General features: G+C 37.7%; 1 protein-coding gene across 5 annotated transcripts in view; it reads right to left on the reverse strand.

Moving 5' to 3' along the window:
• The window catches only part of ALPK1 (alpha kinase 1), a 73,712-nt gene that overhangs the window by 29,281 nt on the left and 22,549 nt on the right, over nucleotides 1-21,882 (reverse strand). For 3 of the 5 annotated variants that reach the window (XM_072119291.1, XM_072119292.1, XM_072119295.1), the window contains 2 exons: nucleotides 13,500-13,677; nucleotides 4,272-4,426 (listed from right to left, as the gene is read on the reverse strand). In XM_072119291.1, coding sequence (XP_071975392.1) covers nucleotides 4,272-4,426; nucleotides 13,500-13,626 — 282 coding nt within the window. In that variant the 5' untranslated portion in view covers nucleotides 13,627-13,677. Of the gene's footprint in view, nucleotides 1-4,271; nucleotides 4,427-13,499; nucleotides 13,678-14,311; nucleotides 14,400-21,882 lie in introns of all 5 variants that reach the window. The other 2 variants (XM_072119293.1, XM_072119296.1) reach the window with 2 other exon arrangements.

A 21,882-nucleotide genomic window follows, 5' to 3' on the forward strand; every position in this document is an offset into this window, starting at 1 on the left:
CAAACATCTCAACTAACAATGTTCCTTGCAAAGTAGGACCACAATGGACCACAAAGGGGGATGTCTGCATTAAAAAAGGTGTTCCATCTGAGGCAGATTTTGATATTGAAAAATATTTAACATTGTACTGTACAGAAATGTTTTGCATTATTCCAAAATACTAATACAATTTTGACAAGGTAGAGCTTCTCAGTAATAATAATGAATAGAACAGGGATGTATAAAGCAGAAAGTGCTCTAATGATATAATTATAATGATTATGATTATGATGATTATAATAATATAATGATTTAAAAAACATATGCATTAAAGATCAAGTCTGAATACAAAAGATGTTTGTCCTGGTATAAGTAAAACTTAAGAATGTTTTTAAAAGATAAAGATCACATTGTACTAAGATAATTGTGATGTAAAAAAAAGAAAAATATATTTGCAAAGTGAATGGTTGACTGTAATCTTCAACCCCATAATAATCTTCATTCATATATTACCACCTGCTCATATCACGATAATGATATATATTACAATAAATGTTACAATAAGATAACAGCTGTCATTTTACAACTGGAGACAGTAACCTGCCTGGTTGGTATGGTCTAAACTTTGTTTTTCAGTAATACATTTGCTAACCAATCTACAAATTAAATAGCAGATCAATTAACAAGTATGAAGACAAATGATTTTGTGACAACCTTAATTCTGTGAAACATTGGGAGTCCATGCTTAAGAAATGCCGCAATCTAATCTTATTAAATATCAGAAGATATATAAAAGGTGCTTGTCAGTATTTAACAACGGTTGCTAAACCATAGAGGAACCTCTTTTCTTTATGTTTTGCCATTCCTCTGAAAACAAAAAAAAATCTACCTCAGCTCACTACAAAGCCACCAAGTTCCCCGTGGTGCATGGAAAAAGCATGGAGTTAAGCTGCAAAAATCCAGCATAAGGTAAATATCCAGTTACAACTCTATTAAAAAATGACATTTAGTTTACTGTGTCCAATAAGGCAGGATTTATTTCTCCTTATGGAGAACTGAGTGTTTTCAGGCGAACTGAGTATTAAAAGTCATACATGCTCCACTGGGGATTCTGGGTAAGGAATATGCTAATATGCTATTACTGGCTTTCAGGAAGCCTAGTGACATGACATGGGATAATTTATCCAAACAAGTCTTTTCCAAATGAAATAGACACCCAATCAGTGTTCTCACTGAATCTAATCAGTACAGTATACAGATCTGGTTTGGCTAGGTAAGAAACCATAGACTTGGGTTATTTGAGCACTTTTTCAGGCATATAGGGGGGATTTATCAGTGCTCGTATGACATAAACTGGTGTAGAAGAAATAGTTGCAATTTCTTGGTCAAAGAAAGAAATTGAGACTTTTGAGGTCATCTATGCAACCGCTATGCCATGTAGGCATGGAGGGGGCACAGTCAGCGGCAGAGTGGGCCAGCACGGCCCGTTCAGGGCCTGTACACTAGCCATAGTCTGCAAACTTACAGTATTGAATTTCGCAGGCTTTTTCCAAGCCACAAATTGTGGCAATCAAGAGGCTGAAGCCTTATGATGTATCCAATGCATTGATTGGGGCGGGGCATTTATCATACAGCTTGCACACTGAGTCATACATGAGTAAGGAATGAGTAATATGCAAAGATGCAGTAAAAGATGGTGAAGAGACTCACAATTTAACAAAAAAAATTATTATAACTATTGGAATTAAAACACATTTTTAAAGTTGCAGTTTTTTCTTTAAGTAGAAACATTTGTTAGCACTTTCTATGGGAATTTAATTTTAAAAATTAATTAATTATAAGAAAAGATACTCCACTCCAGAATTAGTATTTCAACTAAACTATACAGGCGGTCCCCTACTTAAGGACACCCGACTTACAGACAACCCATAGTTACAGACGGACCCCTCTGCCCACTGTGACCTCTGGAGAAGCTCTCTGGATGCTTTACTATAGTCCCAGACTGCAATGATCAGCTGTAAGATGTCTGTAATGAAGCTTTATGGATAATTCTTGGTCCAATTACAGCAAAAATTTTTAAACTCCAATTATCACTGGGACAAAAGAAAAAGATTTGTCTAGAACTTCAATTATAAAATATACAGTTTCGACTTACATACAAATTCAACTTAAGAACAAACCTCCAGACCCTATCTTGTATGTAACCCGGGGACTGCCTGTACATGATTTGTTGACATGATGTACACCATATTAGTAAAATCAAACCATTAAAAAATTGGTTGCGATGCAGGCTCCAGCACTCCAACACTGTACATATTTATTGTTGGAAATGGAATGTTTTTTAGGATTTCCTACTGTTATCTTAACACATTATTTAAGTTGCAGTATTTTCCCGTGTGCACTTTTAAAGCTACCGGGGGGTACATAGGCTTATTATAAGACAGAGATGTCTTATAATACAACATGACAAAGAATAATGAAATAGACACTTTATTATCTATGGGTCAAAGTTGCAACATTTCCTTGGTATAATGAATGGCAGAGAAGCTGCTTGTCTTCTTTTGCCCCTTCATGCTTTAATAACTGTGAGCTATAAATTGCTTCAAAAGATGAAATGATACTTCAAAGTGGATGAGAAGGAGAAGGCAGCTCCTTGTTGATAATGTATGAAACGTTTACACTTCCCATGGTCTAGTGTCCGAGGGGGAAGGGTGCAGAACACAGGCAGAGAGTTGGTGAATAGTCCTAAACTAGCATGAGGCAAGGATTTCAGGTCCTTATAGTCTCTGACCCTGTGATGTGCTTTGTTTAACAGGGGCAGCTGCAGTTATCAACAGATGTTTCGGCAATAAATAATTGGTATCATCTCAGAAAAGGCCCATCTACCTGTGGAGAGGGCATAATGCGGAAAACACTGCTTTGCTATTCTAGCCACATTAATCTCTCATCTATCCAGGTTTCTTGGGGTGCTTCCTGCAGGTGCTCATTCTGGAAGAATCAGGACTGTACTCTTTTAAGTTAAGAAGCTTTGCAGGGGTCACAGAAAAGGTCAAAATCAGCCATAAATTTCTGTCTAAGGTCACAAAAAAAGCCGAAATAAAATGACAATACAGAATTAGTCTAATGTTGCAACATAATCATCCAAATGTATGGGGTTGGCTTCCTTCTTAACGCATGCCATCCGTGCACACATACACAAAAGATAAAAGTGATCACATTGTGCGTGGCCACAGTTGGTTTAAAGCATATAACCTGACACTAATGAAGCCATAGCATAACAATAATACATTTAAAGCTTAATTAAAAATAATCTTTTATATATTTTATGTATTATATGAGTTTCCAGGTAAAGAAAATGTTTAACATATTATTATACAATCAATGGCATCATAAAAATTACAAATAAGATTGTATAACTTACATAACCTATATATTATAGACCCCTGGATTTCACCAGTACTTAAAACACTAAGTACTTAAAACACCTCTTTACTAAGTAGCCACTTCCCCAGTACTTACAGAAGAGCCACATTTCCAAAATCGCAGCATTGTCCCATTTTAAGTCAAAAAGCAGCCTCCCCCTTTCTCAATAGACTCCTGCTATATAAATTTAGACTTGCCTTAACCCGGTTATTTCACTTCAACATACTCCCAAGATACACTGTATGCTTAGAGGAAGTGTCATATGAACAGTCTACCTCTGGCTGCACCGGAAAAGAAATCATGGCGTTGGTGGAAAACCGTACCCGGCGCGTCAACCCGACTTGCATTTCAGAGGAAACTCCCTTGTCAAGGGAGGAGTTTCTTCCAAAATGCAAATGGAGGTGACAAGCCAGGTACTGACCCCATACACAATTTCTATTTAAGTGCATTATGTTTTTCCTTTATTACTTGTCCTTCTGTCTTCTGCACCCACCATCTTCGAGGTACTGGCGTATATGGTCATTGATTACTGACATACTTGAGACTTGGTGCATTTGCTATATGTGTGTAATTCTTTATATTGAGGGTTATGCATGTGATGTTTTTTTGGGGGAATCCCTCTGTGTGTATGTCAAATGCCTATGGGCTTATGTCAGTTTTAGCCTGTATTCCAAGAAAATGATATATGTTTTTTATACTTAATAAACAATTTTTATTTGTTCTAGAATAGTGTATATTCTCATTTTTATGTTTTTGTTTGTGCTTTGTAATTATTTGGACTCCCTGTGAACTGTATAAAAAAGAAGCCCCATCCCAGACAACACCTTTTACATTTTGTAATGAATATAGACAAGTTTTGTCATTCATACCAGTATGTCATGCAGTCTAAGGTTGATAAGGTCCTGTAGGTTTGTTTTGTCTTCTGGGCTCACAGTCCGTTTGTATTGCCACCTTTCTGGTACAAATGGCCACTTCATTTCCTTTGCCTCCTGGATAAGCATCCTCAGATCCTCCGGGAGAGAAGCTGGAAAAGGTCAAAGTGCGTGTAAAGATATCTCCGTTATATAATGACAAGACTCATCTGTTATGTTGTGGTATGTGTGCCATATGAAAATAGCCCACTTTCCCATACACCTTTGTGCACTTGCTACACATTGCTGACTTCTTCCACAACACTGATAATAGGAAAATGTCTGTCAACTGAATGTCTATTCACCTCTGCCCTCAAGGTAAGCCAAAGCAATCGGCCATTAAATAGGTTTTTAATGGGAAGGTAACTGTCAGTGAGTGGAGACAAGCTTGTACTCTCAACAGGAAGTCATCCCACCTACTCTGTAATCAATAGGCGAAAGAAAAATCTATTTCCACCTGCTAAAACAACCTTGTTGTCACGGTGAAGCACTTATCAGTGTAGCTTAAGGCATGATATTATGTTTATAGGCCAGCATCTATGGTCATTTCCAAGTCTACAGACTCACTTGTCTACCAAAAACTTTTGACATGGTGTGTTGTATTTTGTTATGCATTATAATTCCTTCATGCTCAAAGCTTCAACGAAATTAGGTATTCATATGGAGGCTGAGATGAAACTTCCTCCCATTCTCAGCTGGTTCAATGTAGATTGTGATGATGGAGAACATAGTAAGTAGTAGTGCAATCTTCACACTATGTGCGATTCAGTATCGCCTGTCTCCTTCAGTAAAGCTACTGAACGTTACTGAACAATAATAAAGAAGGAGAAAAAACCCTTGGAAATGTGTTTAGCATTCTGTTTTGCCTTCTACTAAATGGATCAGCCGATCCTACTCATGTACATTTATGTCTTCATCTTAAAAAGTTCCTTGGTAAACCTTACAGCAACCATGGCTACTCAATTGAGAAGCCTCCAGGAACATATCATTTGGAGCCACAACACATGCGCAGACAGCCACTCTACACGCAGGCGTATTAAGCACTCCAGGAGGCTGGAGTAGCATGTGACAATAGACCCATGCAGACATTCTTTCAGCTGTCACTTCTACCTGACAGTCATAGAAATGAAAACAAGAAAGTGCCTATACAGCCTAGTTCCAAAAGATTGCTTATTGGACCACTCACTGGACCACCTGCCTGATGGTGAAACATAACAGCCTCCAAGTAAGTGCTGCCTCGGGCCATGTCCCTCATGGCTTGGTACCCCATATGCCTATTTCCTCCTATAGTGTGCTATCTTTTTATCATCTATACACCCCCGCAATAATAGGATTTTAGCAACAAATGCAATGAATGTATGTATGTATATCTAGGCAATTAAACAAGACAGTATATAGTACAGAATATATAGCATCACATAAAATGCAACATTTGACAAATAATGTTAACAATAGGAAAGTTCTAGAATTAGAACTGCGTATTGCTATGACAAGTCCTCTTCTATAAATAACCATGAAAATAAAATCATAGATAATGATAATGTGATAATGGTCAATTAGTCTCAAGATGGCTTTATTAATGATAAATGTCTCATAATGGAGAGGGTGCAGCACAATTTGGCACACCCAAAAGTCATGATGCATTTAAGCAGAGTTTGTTCAATCCATTTATTTGTCCTAAAGTGTTCCATACAGACCATTTGCTCTGATTTGTCTGTAATTTTACCCAATTTGTATTTATACAATTCAATCCTTTCTTAGAATTTTAATTGTAGTTTAAAGCATTTCAGATGCTATTATACTGACTTTTTTTCCTACCCAGGAGGGTGGTAGTACTTCCTGCACTAAAGTGATCAGCAGAAAAGTGATGTTCTATTTACACTTTAAAAACATTGGGTAACACTCTTAAAGTGTTCCAGACTTTTGTCACCACAATCCAAAATGCCTTGTATTATATTCATGCAATGTCTGAAACATATTCAAGATACTTGTATGTTCTTTTTGAAGTAACTTTCGCTAAATATGGAATATGAGCTATTACTTTGGGCAAAGAAAAACTAGGCATTTCAACAAATATGAGGTGTGAAAAATTTGAATACAAAGTGATCAAAAACATCAGGCTCACCCCACACAAAAATTACACTGAAGACTAAAAAAGTTTTTGATGTCAGATTATGGCAAAATAGAAACAAAAGAGTACAATAGAATTACATTTTTGAAATCTATTAAAACATAACGAAACCTATATAAATGATCGCACCAACCAAAGTAATAAAGGAGAGTGTCATTTGAAGTGTACAGTTAAAGCCTTAAAAACAGAGCTCACAAGAAAATGGTGTAAATGTGTTTTACAATTAACAATTTCACCACATTTGGTATTTTTCTCCAGCTTCCCAATATATTGCATGGGATATTAAATGGTGCCACTAGGAAGGACATTTCTGTATACAGAACAATAAAAGTTATGCTGTCATCAATTCACTTTTACGGTTTTTCTGCACAATGTGGCACTTAGGTAATACTATGAATATTTGTTCATCAAAAATTGGGTAGCCTCGCTCTACTACACTATATTTGAAAACGCATGCCAAAAATAAAAGGTATGACTGCTTTACTCTATAGCCAATTTGCAAACCTTATGTAACACTTTACCAAGAGTTACATAAACCAGCACCATGGCTATATTGTCAAATTGTAAACATCTCAGTCAGCATCTATCAAGCTTGTTCTATGTTTCACAGAGATAAAGCTTTGGGAATTTTCCTTTAAAATGAAGCATGACATCTTCAAAAGGTACAACTTCTTTCTTCCCTCAAAGTCATATAATGGTGATAGTCTTTGAATATTTATGGTGGTGATGACCTTCAACAGTTCATGCTATTAAAATAAAATTAGCAGAGTTTTTTTTTTATTATTTTTGCATAGCCGCACAAACAGACCACCCAAAATGAGCAGTGATACAAGAAGAGTGACAGATATGTTTCCTAAAGAGTATAAGAATCCAAGTGAAAATGCCTGCGGCAAGGACTGGTTTGAGATCTGGAAAGATAAACAGAGACATTAGAGAAAATCCTTCCTGTGGACACAGTTCTATGAACTGCCCTATCTCTGCATGGCTAGGCAGAGAGAATAAAAGTGATGCACAAATGTCTATTATGTGTGGAGCACAAGTCAACTGACAGTTCTCAATTTTTCTTCCCCATAGCTGCCTTTTAGTTTTTTCTATATAAATACTAAAATGCAGAACTACTGCAAAACTAATTATATATATATATATATATATATATATATATATATATATATATATATATATACACTCACCGGCCACTTTATTAGGTAAACCATGCTAGTAACGGGTTGGACCCCCTTTTGCCTTCAGAACTGCCTCAATTCTTCGTGGCATAGATTCAACAAGGTGCTGGAAGCATTCCTCATTTGGTCCATATTGACATGATGGCATCACACAGTTGCCGCAGATTTGTCGGCTGCACATCCATGATGCGAATCTCCCGTTCCACCACATCCCAAAGATGCTCTATTGGATTGAGATCTGGTAACTGTGGAGGCCATTTGAGTACAGTGAACTCATTGTCATGTTCAAGAAACCAGTCTGAGATGATTCCAGCTTTATGACATGGCGCATTACTAATATTTTCTTGGCACTCTTTGGGCCCCTTGGTACCAATTGAGCATCGTTGCAATGCCACAGCCTACCTGAGTATTGTTGCTGACCATGTCCATCCCTTTATGACCACAATGTACCCAACATCTGATGGCTACTTTCAGCAGGTAAATGAGTTGCCGCCATGTGATTGGCTGATTAAAAATTAAGTATTAACGAGCAGTTGGACAGGTGTACCTAATAAAGTGGCCGGTGAGTGTATATATATATACAGGCGGTCCCCTACTTAAGAACACTCGACTTACATACGACCCCTAGTTACAAACGAACTTCTGGATATTGGTAGTTTACTGTACTTTAGTCCTAGGCTACAATCATCAGCTGTAACAGTTATCACAGGTGTCTGTAATGAAGCTTTAGTGTTAATATTGATTCTTATGACAACCCAACATTTTTAAAATCCAATTGTCACAGAGACCAAAAAAGTTCTGGCTGGGGTTACAATGATAAAATATACAGTTCCGACTTACATACAAACTCAACTTAAGAACAAACCTACAGACCCTATCTTGTATGTAACCCGGGGACTGCCTGTATATATATATATATATATATATATATATATATATATATATATATATATATAAAACCTACTGATGCCGTTTTACCCCACCTACTAGTGCAGTTTTAGCTCACCTACATAAAATAATAAAGGTATAATAGATAATAGATTACATTGAACAAGCAGAGATATATTAGCTTAGCTTCTAAAAATGTTTTCATGTCTGTCCAGTTTCTTAATAATTCCAGAATAAAAGTGTATTGAATCAATGCCATTAAAAGAGTTCTGCTTTATGGTCTATGTATGATTAATGTTAATTTATATGACATATAATAGCATGATGTATAAAATAATTGAGCACTGGCTAAAACAATATTTGAAGACATATTTAAAGGGCTCTGCATAAGTTATTTATGGGTTCATATGATTAATACAACAATGTAATTAGTCAAATAGGGGTTACGTTTTTAAATTGTAAAGCAAAACTTACACAAATTATGTCCAAGAAAAACTGTCATTATCCAATTAGTAGTAAATAAAAAGGGATGGTGATATTGTGTAAAACAAAAGCTCTTCAGTTTTTAAGTAGGCGCTGAACCAACGATACAAGTGTCTTCACAAGTCCGTTATCTGAACGTTAGTGCAGCTATGGCAGGACACCTGCTCATGGTAGATGAGCATCAACTCAACTGCTTTAAATCAACCCCCTGAAGCGGAATATTCCTAGTCATTCATTCAACAGTAAATTATGCACCGATTTAACAGTTCAAGTCTGAAAAGCCAGCTTAATATTTCTATTGGATTTATTGTCATATATACCACATAAACTTGAAAAAAGAAAGTGTTTTTTTCACCTAGATCATATGTTTATACTACAAAACAATATGGTCTGACATGGTGATATATTTCTACCTCTGAAAATATTTATAAAAAGAAGCATAAATCCTAATTACAAGGGGAAAAGGGGCAGCTGCCATTTAACCACATAGCATTCACACAGAAAAATATGGTTTACCAAGCTGACTTACAGGCTACTAGTGATGCCCATATTATTCACTAGTCTGTCTACGAAGGTACTAAAGCAACAATCCACCTCTTTCGGGGAATATCAGCTGCCATAGGTTTTATAGGAAATATACCATCAAAAAGCTGAGGGAGTAGGGGGAGGGTAAGATAGTAAAGACATATTGCAGAGGGGCGGCTCAGAATCATTAGCATAATTTTAAAAGTTAATTTTAGTAGGAAGGAGGCCATGGATAACAAATATAAGAAGAATACAAATCACGTAGCCTGGATCTATGGGTAAGTGTCCCTAGTTTATCCATGCTTGATTTTGATGGTAGGTTTCCTTTAAAAGCTGAAGCAGTGATTAGAGAAGGGAGTCTTAATGGGACTTAAAGAAATAACCAGTAGTGGCCAAACAGTATACAGCAATCTACAAGCAGACCAATAGTAGAAACACTAGATTACAATGTTAGGCCATCACAAGAAGGGCAGAAAACTGCCTTGTCGGTACATATATCCGGCCGGATATACATCTTTATAGACGCCTATGACGCCGTTGCTGCAAAAAAGATAGAGCATGCTCTATCTTCAGCTGTAGGAACAGCCGTGAAGGACTCTTTCCTATGGAGAGGGGAAGGGTGAGCAGCGCTCATCCCTCCTCCTCTTCAGCGAGCTGCCACTTGAAAGAAGACTAACTTTTAGAACTAAGCTTGGTGCTGCACTGCTTATATGGTGAATTTTTATTCCAGAGGTTTTCCAGGAACCATAAAGGGAACCTGTGACCGACTAGGGTTTGAGATGTCCTTTTAAGCATTACCTCATTTATGTGAAATATCATGTGAAAATGAGCAGTAAACTGAAGGGGGATGTTACATATATATTTCATTCTATTGCAGCTAGAACCATGGTCCTGGTGTCACATTAAGGAAGAGAATTTTAGCTTTCAAACCGCATTCAGATGTTTATCTGATCTTCATCTGATTTGAGAACCATGTCACTTTCCCACCAGCCTCTGAGGCCTCAATAACAAAGCTGTGTGCTCACCCCGACCAGATTCTGGGTGTAGCAGGTAGATGGAGAATGGAGGGGAAGTGGACGCTCCTCCCCGCTCCCCTCTCCTTTGAAATCCCACTCATATGACTTTAACTGCCTTTATCTCTTGTTCTGTAGATCACAGAAACACAATTGTTGATGCAAGGAAGATAAAAATGCCGTACAGGCCAAGTCTAAAGTCTAAAGTGACCCTGCAGCCTCTCACCTGACAAACATCTCTGACAAAAAAGTGACAGTTTTCATCAAATTTTCATGTCTTCAGAGAGGCTTTTTTATAGGCAAACCAAGGAAATTTCAAATTGAAAATGAGGGAATTCTAAAAAGGTAATTTCTTCCCCTAGCTGAGGGGGTTGCTAGTTTAGTGGGGTAAAAGCGGGTTATAGGTTCCCTTTAACTACTTATGATTTATCCAAAAGATTAGGTGTCATTATTATTTTATTGTGGGGACACAACACCCGTGATCCCGTTGGTCACCTGTATGTAGCAATGCTGCAGCGCTACATAAAGAATAAAGAGGGTAATGGTTACCATAATGCATTGTCATGATTTCAGAACTGCAGACAGCTCTCATTCACTGAAATTTAGCCCCAGTCTGCAATGATCAGATGTAATCAAAGGTGTTAGCTTTATGGATAATCCTTGTTCCCTTGGCAACATAAAATTTTGAAAGGTCCTTAACGTGTAGTTAATGTCAGCCTATGCAGTAGGATCCATTCTGAACCTTCCTACAGCAGCTCCCGTAGGGCGCCGTGCGCCCATTGCCGTCTATGGAGGACGTATATCGGCCGTATATACGTCAGCCGTATATACGTCCTCCATACATTAGTGTGAATATAGCCTTAAAGCAAACTCATCATCAGAAATTGGCCTAGTAAACCAATACCAGTATGTTATCAAGCAGCTGAGCAGCTTCAAGATCATATTTCTTTCATGGCCCAGAGTGGTGGCATCATCCATAAAATCAACTTTTAGGTGAGGTGTAAATTGCTGTTGAAGTTGAACTTAAGGAGGTGGAGAGTTTAACACTGAAGTCAAGGTCTCCCTTGCTCAGAAAGAACCCTTCACTGTAATTGTTGGTCCTGCATGCAGGGACATCATTAACCAGATCTCCTGAAGTCCAGCGCATGATGTTAATCATAGGGGAGGAGGTGTTCAGAGGTGAGCTTGACTTCTGTGTTAAACTCTCTGCCTCCCTGACTTTAAACAACCAGTTAAAGGAAACCTACCACTACAGGTCTACCTATTAAGGTAGATCCGATGGTAGGTGCATCTTACGTATGTAAGGATAGCCCTTTTTATGGCTAATGCTTTACTCCCCTCTATCTTTGCTAATCTTTAATCAGGGTAATATGCAAATTTTCTAAAGAGGCTACTGGGGCGTGGAGAAGCTGGAGCTGAGGCTACACGGCGCAGCTACTCCATGCCCCAGTAGCCCCTTTGATCCTCCTACCCAGACATCTTCAGTGCGCAGCTACAAGGAGCGCGAAGTCGGAGTTCTGCGCATGAGCAGTAGCTCTGGCTTTGGAGCTGAGATCACGCAGCCACTGGCCTGTGTTTTGCGTATGCACAGAACTCCGGCTTCGCAGGCGAGTGCGCGCAGCACCCAGATGTCTGGGGATTTATCTGATGGCAAATATGATTAGTAAAGAAGAGATGTAAGGAGGAAGTTCCCTTGTTTTTACCATTTAATTGAGCTACCAAACCAAAATGGAAGGCTACTTTGTACAAGGTAATTCTATAAGGGAAATCAATATTGTCAACCTTTTCATGAATCCATGCATTGTTTCATCCTAATATATATTTACTGATATTACTTAATTTTATAGTGTTTATAAAATTTTAGTTATAGGACATCTACCATGTATTTTACTTATGGAACACATGTTCTTCCATACAATGTTCCTCAGGACTGCTTTTATTATAACTCTATCCTCCACAATTACAGAAATAAAGAGTTATTAAAACTATGCTACATTACTGGAGTGCATTGTCTTTTAATTTATTTACTCCCCAATTCCAATACAAGATCCGGGACCAGAAGCGGGAATTATATTGCAATGGGGGAAGAGATTAAATTAAAAAACACTCTGTGGCTAGTGAGATAGTCGGAACCCCCAGAATAATTTGCATAATTTTTATAACTGTATATTTTCCACAATCGTGACGCCTAGAGTTTTAATAAAAGAAGTCTTGAGTAACCGCGTTCCTCATGAACCTCTTAGTAGGACACGTCTACTATAAGTAAAAATTATGGTAGATGTCCTTTAAGAAGGAAAACTTATTCAGGTATTTCTCATAGAAGGATTTACATTGACTTTAGCATCCATAAAATCAATACACATTATTGTAACAATATTGAATTCAGTAAAGATTTCAGTTATGCTAATTCACAGACATAATTAACTGGGACGCACAACAGGGCAAAAGCTGTCACAAATATCATTAAGACCAATTTTCTGAGTATTGCTGGTTTGTTTAATCCTCAGAATTAAAAAAAAAATGTTTTCATCGCTTCTCTTTGGAATAAATCATGCAAAACTAATTAGCAAGTTAAGTCATTAAATTCAAATCTCCTGCCCATTCAATGCTAATACATTCATGGCACACTGCGGCAGCCGCTTGTCCTCTATCATTTTCTAATATTCAATAAACTATGTCACCTGCCATCAAACTTTTGCTCATTGTTCTGTTTTTACAAATAAATGTGGCTCCGCCTGGGTTTACTGGAGCCTAAAATTAGAAGTGACAGCAATTCACTCTAACAAAATGAGCTTCCTTCTCTGCCTGCGGTCCAAATCCCATTCATGCCCCACAAATCCAACAGTCTACCCAGCTTCCCTGCCAAAATAAGAAAAATAGAGCAGGAGCGAGTGCATGCGGCTGAGCTGCACAGAGGCGTAGAGCAACCTGCTGGCAGTCCTGTGCTGTCACATAAGGTCCTCACCTTCGCACCGCTGGTAGTCATTCTTTTTCTCCTCAGTCGGCTCTGACACCTCTGAAGCGAGAACTTGGAGCATTTGCTTGCACTCCTGTAGCATCACCACAACCTCCTGATTATTCATGATGACCATTTCCCACTTGACTGTGAATTGAGTGTCCCTGGGTGCTCTATGATCAATGACCTAAAAGAAGACACATATTATGAATAAAAGAGATCTTTCAAGGTTGAGGTACCTGCTGAACAAAAGAGGAAAAGAGATGATTAACTAAAGCATCATCAATTATAAGCAAGATTCAAGCTGCGGAGAGATAATGGAGAAAAAAGTACATGAAAACACAGGACAGCATCTGAGCACTTTATTGGAGAAGTGTGTGAAGTTGCAGCAGGGTTCCTGACACACATAGGGAAGAAACACATCGCTTAGATAGGAGAAAGAAAGAGATACAGAAATCTTGTCTTCTAAAGAAGACCCGGCACAACTTCATTAGCAATATCTGTTGACATGGTGGACTAGAAAGCAACTATTTGATAAAGAACTCCAGCCTGTTACTTCAGGAGCACCTGCCCTTAAAGTGTGCACACATAGACACACAACACCTAGACATTAACTAACAGAATCTTTACAATAGAATGTTTTTTTTACAACATACAAGAGTCTCACAAATAAGTTTATAACTATCTAGTGTAACGGTATCTACTATATTTAGAATGTAAAATTGTATTATGCATTTGTAAATAGCTGTGTTAAGAGCAGTGTGGCTCCGAATCAGATCTCACTTGTGTACATCATAAAACATGAATCTCAAAATACTTACTGAAATTTATGGTAACATGCTTCTGGCCCTTATATTTTAGATAATAAATATAGAACTCTTTCAACTTCAATTCCCTAAGATTTGTAATCTAAGTAAACAAAACAAACAAGTTTACAACCTCAGAGTGAGCAATAGAGTTCAATTCATTTTCATCCATCCATGAATTGCATATCATTATCAGTTGTTGATTAGTGAACGTTAAATTTTTAAAAAAAAAGCTATCTGCATGGAACTGCTCACCTTATACTATTTTTACTGGGAAAAATTAAAAACAAAAATGAACATATTTAGTTGAAATAAATTTAAAAAAGTAAACAAAATAGTATTAAACATTTCAACGGTTTGTCCTGATTATAATTCAGGCACAGCCAAACTGTTGTAGTAAGGGACCTATAACATTCAAGAGCATTATTCTTTGTAGAGGGAAAGAAGGCATGGTAATGTAGATAGAGAGCACAGGTAAATGTGAGTAAGCATGACTATTACAAAATGTAAGTGCCAGTGAGTGTGAACAGAAAAAGTGATCAATGTGATTGTTACCAAGAAAACAGTCAATGCCCCTCTCCATAGAGATACACGGCGCGCAATGCCGTATTACGGGGAAAGATAGGACATGTCCTATCTTCTCCCGGGGTACGAAATGGTACTGTGCCGAATGTGTGCTGCACCGTACCGCTCTGTATGGCTCCGCGTGCCCATTGCCGGCCAATGGCGCTGTATATACGTCAAACGGTCATGTGAATCTAGCCTAAAATTGATGGATAAATGTGGCACATGAGGTGTTAATGTCTTCACTGGATTTGAGACTTTTTACTGAAAAGTCTAAAACTTTTGTGCAACTGATTCCTAAGTATTTCCTACACCTGACTTTTTGAAAAGTAGCACTTCATAAATCTGTCTACCACGTCGGGATTCACCTGATAAATCAGCTGTAAGTAGGTTAAAGGGAAAGGTTGAATATTTGTGCCCTATTCAGCATTTGAGACATTTGTGTGATAAATTCATAAATTCCCCCAATAACCACAATATAGCTACCATAGTATGATAACAGTTCCATTACCCAAAATAACCCAAAATCCAGTTATGACCTCTATTTCCCACTACTGGGAATAGGAATCAGGGAAAACAAATATGAAAAATTAAAACCTTGTTTTTGCACAATCCCCCCCCCCTCTGCACTTTTACACCTGTGCTCCTAATAGTAGGTACCTGTAGCCCATACAGTTTCCACTGCTCGTGGGATCTATAGGTCTCACATTCTGACCAGAATGTATAGAACACATACACATGCATAATGGCCCTTGTTATTTTGCATTATTTAGGAAATGTGTACACAAAAATATCAATTGGTGTTTGACAGTTCTGTGCAGTTGTAAGATCTTGCATTTATTATTTTCCTTGTAGACCATTTGGCAGCATATGAAGAATTCACAGTTCAAACAGTGGAAGTGATGTACCATATATGCAGAATACAACATAGTATTATTACCCTACAGATTCTCTAACTGGGGCAATTAAAAGTATGTTGGGACACAGCATTGTGTCCTTCAATTTCCCTGCCCCTGCCCCCATATTTTGTTTTACGATCTAGTTTTCTTTTCATAGAATACGAGCGGCACAGGCTGCATTAAAATAATGAAAGCGTTCAATCTAAAAAGCCCCTCTTAAGGCAGGCTTCTCTTGTTAATATGCACAGACATGAAAAGGACTGCCCTTTCTTCCTACACAGCTACAGTGTGTGCAAATTGCAGGGGGCTCATTGGCATAAATCTCTGTAGTGACTTCTGAGAGTAAACTGGATTTACATTACTTTCTGACAAGAATTAAATGGAGGCCTTGTGGATATATGAACAGTTCTCTAGACGGCAACAGATGGGCATGAATGTGTTCCCTAGGCACACTATTGGTGACATCTGTGTCCTCTGAATTCTGGTGGTCCCAGCCAATTAAAGAGCTAAAGAATAAGCAGGCAACTCCTGAACAGCCGGCCAACCAGCGTAAGAAATGCTTGTATTTAGCAACTCTGCTGTCAGTAACCCTAAGCCGAGAACTTGTTATAATGATAATAGCACATTTGTGGGTTTGGTTAATATCATTATTTTTAGCTTTACTGACTGGGAGTATATGAGGAACATGCAAGCAGAGCTTATAAAACCTCTCTACAGGAGCAATTCTCAAGCCTGGAGATCTGCATGAAAATGATATGCATTTTGCAACCAATCCTATTGACACAGCTTTATGGAAAAAAAAAGAAAGCACCATACTTGTAAGCCTAACAAGCAATGTTTAGAAAAACAGTTACAGATAGATCACCAATTCGCTACTTAAAATAGAGATTTTAAAAAACTCATAAATGTGTAAAACTGAAGTAGAATGGAAACTGTCCCTTTGGAGATTTAAAAATAAATTCTCGAGGTAAAGTTATACACCCTATCATAGACAAAATCACTGAAGGTGATTCACTCTTTGAAAACAAACAGAATGATGCCTACTTTGTGCTGCTCGTCCTTTCCTTTCCAAAGTTATGGCATTTTCTGTTCTGAAAATGTTTGACAAAAATCTTTCTCACCAGAGGTGAAGTGGGCGGAGAAGAATGTCTGTCTGTCTATGCCTTTAAACTGAGGCCAGTTAGCTTGCCCACAGATCCCATGATGCCTTGTGTTCTCTCACAAAGTAATTTAGCAGTAAATCAATTTAGTTTCCCACAAGTAAATCCACTGAACACTGCACATACAGGATGTATATGGTGACTATCCTGGCAGCTTCCATCACATGGAGGAGCAGGGAACATGTAATAAGTAAAAGAAATCATAAGTGAACCACTTAAGGAATCTTTTACTCAGATCAAGCTCCAAATATTCTGACTGCTTCCCTTTCTTTCAATAAAATGTTCCACAAACTCTCTTTCAATGATGAGGTTTTCTCCACACACTAGCATAAATGTAAAGATCCTCCAACAAGAATATTCCATTATTCAGACCATCACCATTGCGATTTATCTTCCTTCCATTCCACCATTCACCATAGTAGATCGCTGGAAGAGATACGCACACGGATAGCATAGTATGCTCTTTAATATTGGAATTTATTCGTATAGAATAGAATACTTACAAAACATATATTATAAAAATGTGCTTATAAAATTGCAAATGGGACGCCAGCTTCACATATCGCCATGACCCTGGGTTTTGCCAACCTCGGCTTCTTCCAGAGTGTTGCTGGGGTCTGCTCGTAGTCCCTTTTTATATATTCTCCACATTGCTTAAGTTTACAAAACATATCAATCATCAAAATACACTGTCGGTAACCAATCCAGTATTATACTAAACACGATAATATTATCCAGGACCCCAAATCATCACTTCCACTCTACAAACATGTGAGTGGCCATACACCACATGTGTGGTCACGCCGACTGCCCGATCGGCAAACAAATCCTTTTCATGCAAGTGATATATATTATTATATCTATATCCATTATTTTCAATATAGGAACTAATTCCTTTTTACATTAGGGCGGAGGATTTTGGTGTGTACGGAATAACCCCAATGTTATTGGCCATTGCATGTGGCATTTTCTATTGTTTATAGCTATGTACTACCCTGTAGTCTGTTCGCATTGTGCATGACTCATTAGTTCTAAGGTTTTGAGAAAGGGGTCTTACCCTGAAACGCGTTAACAAGGACTATATGATTAGTCTATGTATTTTATACGATAATTTTATTATGTTTTATCAATAAATTTATATATTTTTTTATGTGACATTGAGTCAAGACTTTTGATGTAGACACTCCATTGTATATTTATATGTTAACACCACATTTTTATCTATTTTTGGATGCTTCATTGGTATTGCTCACTGCACAGTGGCTAAGCCCATGGCTGTCTATGGGGAACAATATCCAGACACAAATGAGCTTAAAACATTAAAACGTAATGGCCTCAATATCGATTACAACTTGGGGAGTGCTATTTAGGTTTTTCCTTCAATAATTGTAATAATTCTGTAGTAGTAACGTTAAAATAATTACTATTCATGATTTTTAATAAGTTTTTTCTTTTTTGTAGATCACTATCACTTCACATTTGTCACCATCACTGAAGATTTATTCTGAAAAATGATTTAATTTATGTAATAAAAGCACAGCATAAGAATTTTTTTGTGCCCATAGTGTTGAGTTACATTTTAGTCCATATATACATTTTTTGAAGTTTTCTTCTCTCTAAAGATAGGAACCGACACTCCTTGTATACAGGTGGCAAATATGGATACTCTTGGTGGTGACTCATCTCATATATATGGGGCATAATGTATACCAGGCACTGACGGACTGTTTATCTCATTTCAGAGCCAGCTCAGATCACACTGTGGTGAAGGTGCCCTTTAAGAGATTTAACATTTCTCTCCATACACATATGTGGCCCGATAGAATGGTGCACAGTTGGTTTATTAGGCCATCTTCTGGTTATATATACATTTTGCCTGATAGTCCCCGATATATGGCCATGTGACCGTATATTCTATGAATGTATGTTTTAAATTTGTATTTAATCAGATAATTACACACTGTATTTAGAACTGGCACTTCATTTTGATCTTGCACTTATTTTTGATGTATTTATTATAAAATGTGCTATTTTAAACGAGAATACACTATCATGGCATATTGAGAGTTAACGAAGCAACACTCCCATGCATGGGGTATATATACATGTTCACTATGGAATACTTATTGCTTGAGAAAAGTGGGAACACACCAAAACATTGCTGGTTTTGGAATAAACTCCACTTCACTTTTAATCTTGTTGACTTGTGCCAATTCATTTTTGGATTTGATGTCTACATATGTTCCTATGAACTTTGAAGCCTTTGCAACCCCCCCTTGGTGGGACCATCTTGGACACCATCTTGGGCCATCGTGCTGCTGTGGACTTTCTTTTTTGGTATTTCTCTCTGTCCATATATGTATTTCTCTGTTTCTCTGTTTTCCTCGCTCTCACTTATATCCTCAAACAAAAGTTGTGTTATATTCCTTGCCTATAGCAACCAATCAATGCTCAGAGCTCATATTAATGACCTGTGGCAAAGAAGAAGATGAGCTGTGATTGGATGCTATGTGCCAGAGAAGCCATCAGACGATGGTTCCTGTATACGGTGGTAAATAAGTATATTTTGGAAAGCGCAGGGTGAATATTTCAACTCAAACCTTAGTCTATGACATTCCCTGGGAGTAGTTGTACAATCCTTATGTTCAAAAGCCTGAAAAGTGCTGTTACACAAAGACATACTTGAGATACGTATATTGGGAGCATCATACCTTGATACATTTTGAGTCACATCTATGGAGTTGTAAGCATTGTCAGTGTGACTGATGATCACATGGTCACATTTATTTACCTTAGGACATATATACTTCGCATTGATATAGGCTATTCATTTCACAATATATTTGCAAGCACCCTTTAATTTCAAAAGTGCTTATGATATTTGAATTTGGTGTTACATTAAAATTGCTGGTGTTTTCAAACACAAAAAAGCCCTTCTGCTTTTTCATGTTTGTGGATCACTGAAGTATTTGGATCTGCAAAAAAAAAAGTGACATTTGTGTGTGATGTAATTTATTTAACTGATGATGCTGTGAAACCAGGCATTGTGCCTTCTAATGAATGTAAACCATCAGTTTTTGTGGAAAATGGAAATCTAGTGGATTTTTTAAGAAATAGATATAGAAAAAAGGAACATAAAGGAACTGTTTTAATGGACATGCAACCGACATTCCTGTGCGAATAAGCCCCAAACTCATCAAAAAATCAACTACATTTTATCGAGCCTTAAATACTTTACACAGATTTCTCAAAATGAAAGATATGCTTTATGTAGAAGAAGAAAAGAAATTCCTTTAAAAACTGAAAAAATCAATAATCATTTGGATGTTTATGCACTCTCCACTGAAAAGCTTTGCATGACTTTTATACGTATTGCTGCTTTGTATAAGCGAGGGGCTGTCCATGACACTTATTTTCCCACCACCACAGGCAGTGGGGGACATTTACTTAAAGTGTCGGTGTCTGCATTGGCTTTGTTACCGACCTGCTCTCGGGAAGAAGACACACATTTAATATTGTAGAGCTGTGCAGAGACGTTTCTGGCGCCGAGACCATTTTCTGTCCCCGAGACCATTTTCTGTCCCTGGGACCAAAATCTGTCCCGAGCACCAGAAATATGTCCAACAGTCCCTGCTAGACCAGTTTTCTTTTGGTCTACTTTCCGCCAGTTTACAGCGCCCAAAAATGGCTGTGACACATATTAATTCTGTCTGAGTTTCCACTCCGCCAAAGCCACGCCCCTTTTCGGAGAAGAGTCGGAGCAGGCGGAAAAAGGCATTTTTTCTGTCCCCGACAGCTAATAAATAGGTCTGAGAGCAGAACATGTGGTGAGAGCGCCACAAAACTGGCGGAAACACCATAGTAAATGTCCCCCAATGTGTCAGCTGTATGATAATTGACTTCACAGGTGACAGTGGTCAGGTGCACAAGCTCCACTCGCTGGAGGATTGCTTAAAGGGGTATTCCCACTTCAGCAAATTAATGTTATTGTTTGTATGATTAAAAATTTCCCAATATACATTCTCAATTCCACAGTTTTTTGGAATCTCTGCTTGCTGTCATTTTATAGAAAGCAACATTATTTACTACCAGTGCACAGAAATCCGACCATGCTCACACAGGTGCATGGCTCGTTAGTATCATAGAGAGTAATAGAGAGTAATCAGAGCTGTGTGCTATAATGAGCCTTGCACCTGCAAGAAAATAAACAAGAAGCTTTCTATAGAATGACAGCAAGCAGAGATCTGGGAAACAGTAAGGAATTGATACAAAAGTATATTGGAAATGTGTATAACTTTTCATTATTAAAGCATTAATTGCTGAAATGGGAATACCCCTTTAAGAGAATAATTAGTTGGAATTTATGTATCATTTTAAAAATAAAAAAATAAAAGTTTATATTCCATTTTGCTGAACATTTCTGATGTCCTATAGGAATTTGATTATGTACTTTTAATAATGGAAGGAAGCTCTCAATTAATGTTCATGGCCATGTAGGATGATGTAACCATTTCCCACATTTCAGGTTTGTGCGTTCAGAAATTTTGTCCTTCAACTCCAATAAAAGTGAGAGTGGGATGCTTGGTGACCATTTGGCACTTCTTGCCCCATTGCAACTGCTAAGGCTGGAGCTTCAGCACATAGCTCCCCAGATACAGTCTGTATTGTTTGCGGCAAAAGCTACTTAATTTTCTTAATATGACATGCTTCTCATTAGTGATGCCTGTCAATCAGTCTGGAAGTGTTTCAGCTGTACATCACCATAGACCAGACAAATGTTGTTTCTTTCAGGCAGTTACAATGGTGCTCCCAATTCTAAGGCAAAAAAAATATACCTGCAGGCAATAAATTATGGCCTTCCCCCGAAAAAAGGGACATGACAAGTGACAAAACTGAATTTAGCACAGCAATATCGTATTATCTTACAGATCAAAGATGGCTTTGAAGTGACAAAAACCCTTTA

This window comes from Engystomops pustulosus, chromosome 1 (assembly GCF_040894005.1).
Source record: "Engystomops pustulosus chromosome 1, aEngPut4.maternal, whole genome shotgun sequence".
In the NCBI taxonomy this organism is placed as follows: domain Eukaryota; kingdom Metazoa; phylum Chordata; class Amphibia; order Anura; family Leptodactylidae; genus Engystomops; species Engystomops pustulosus.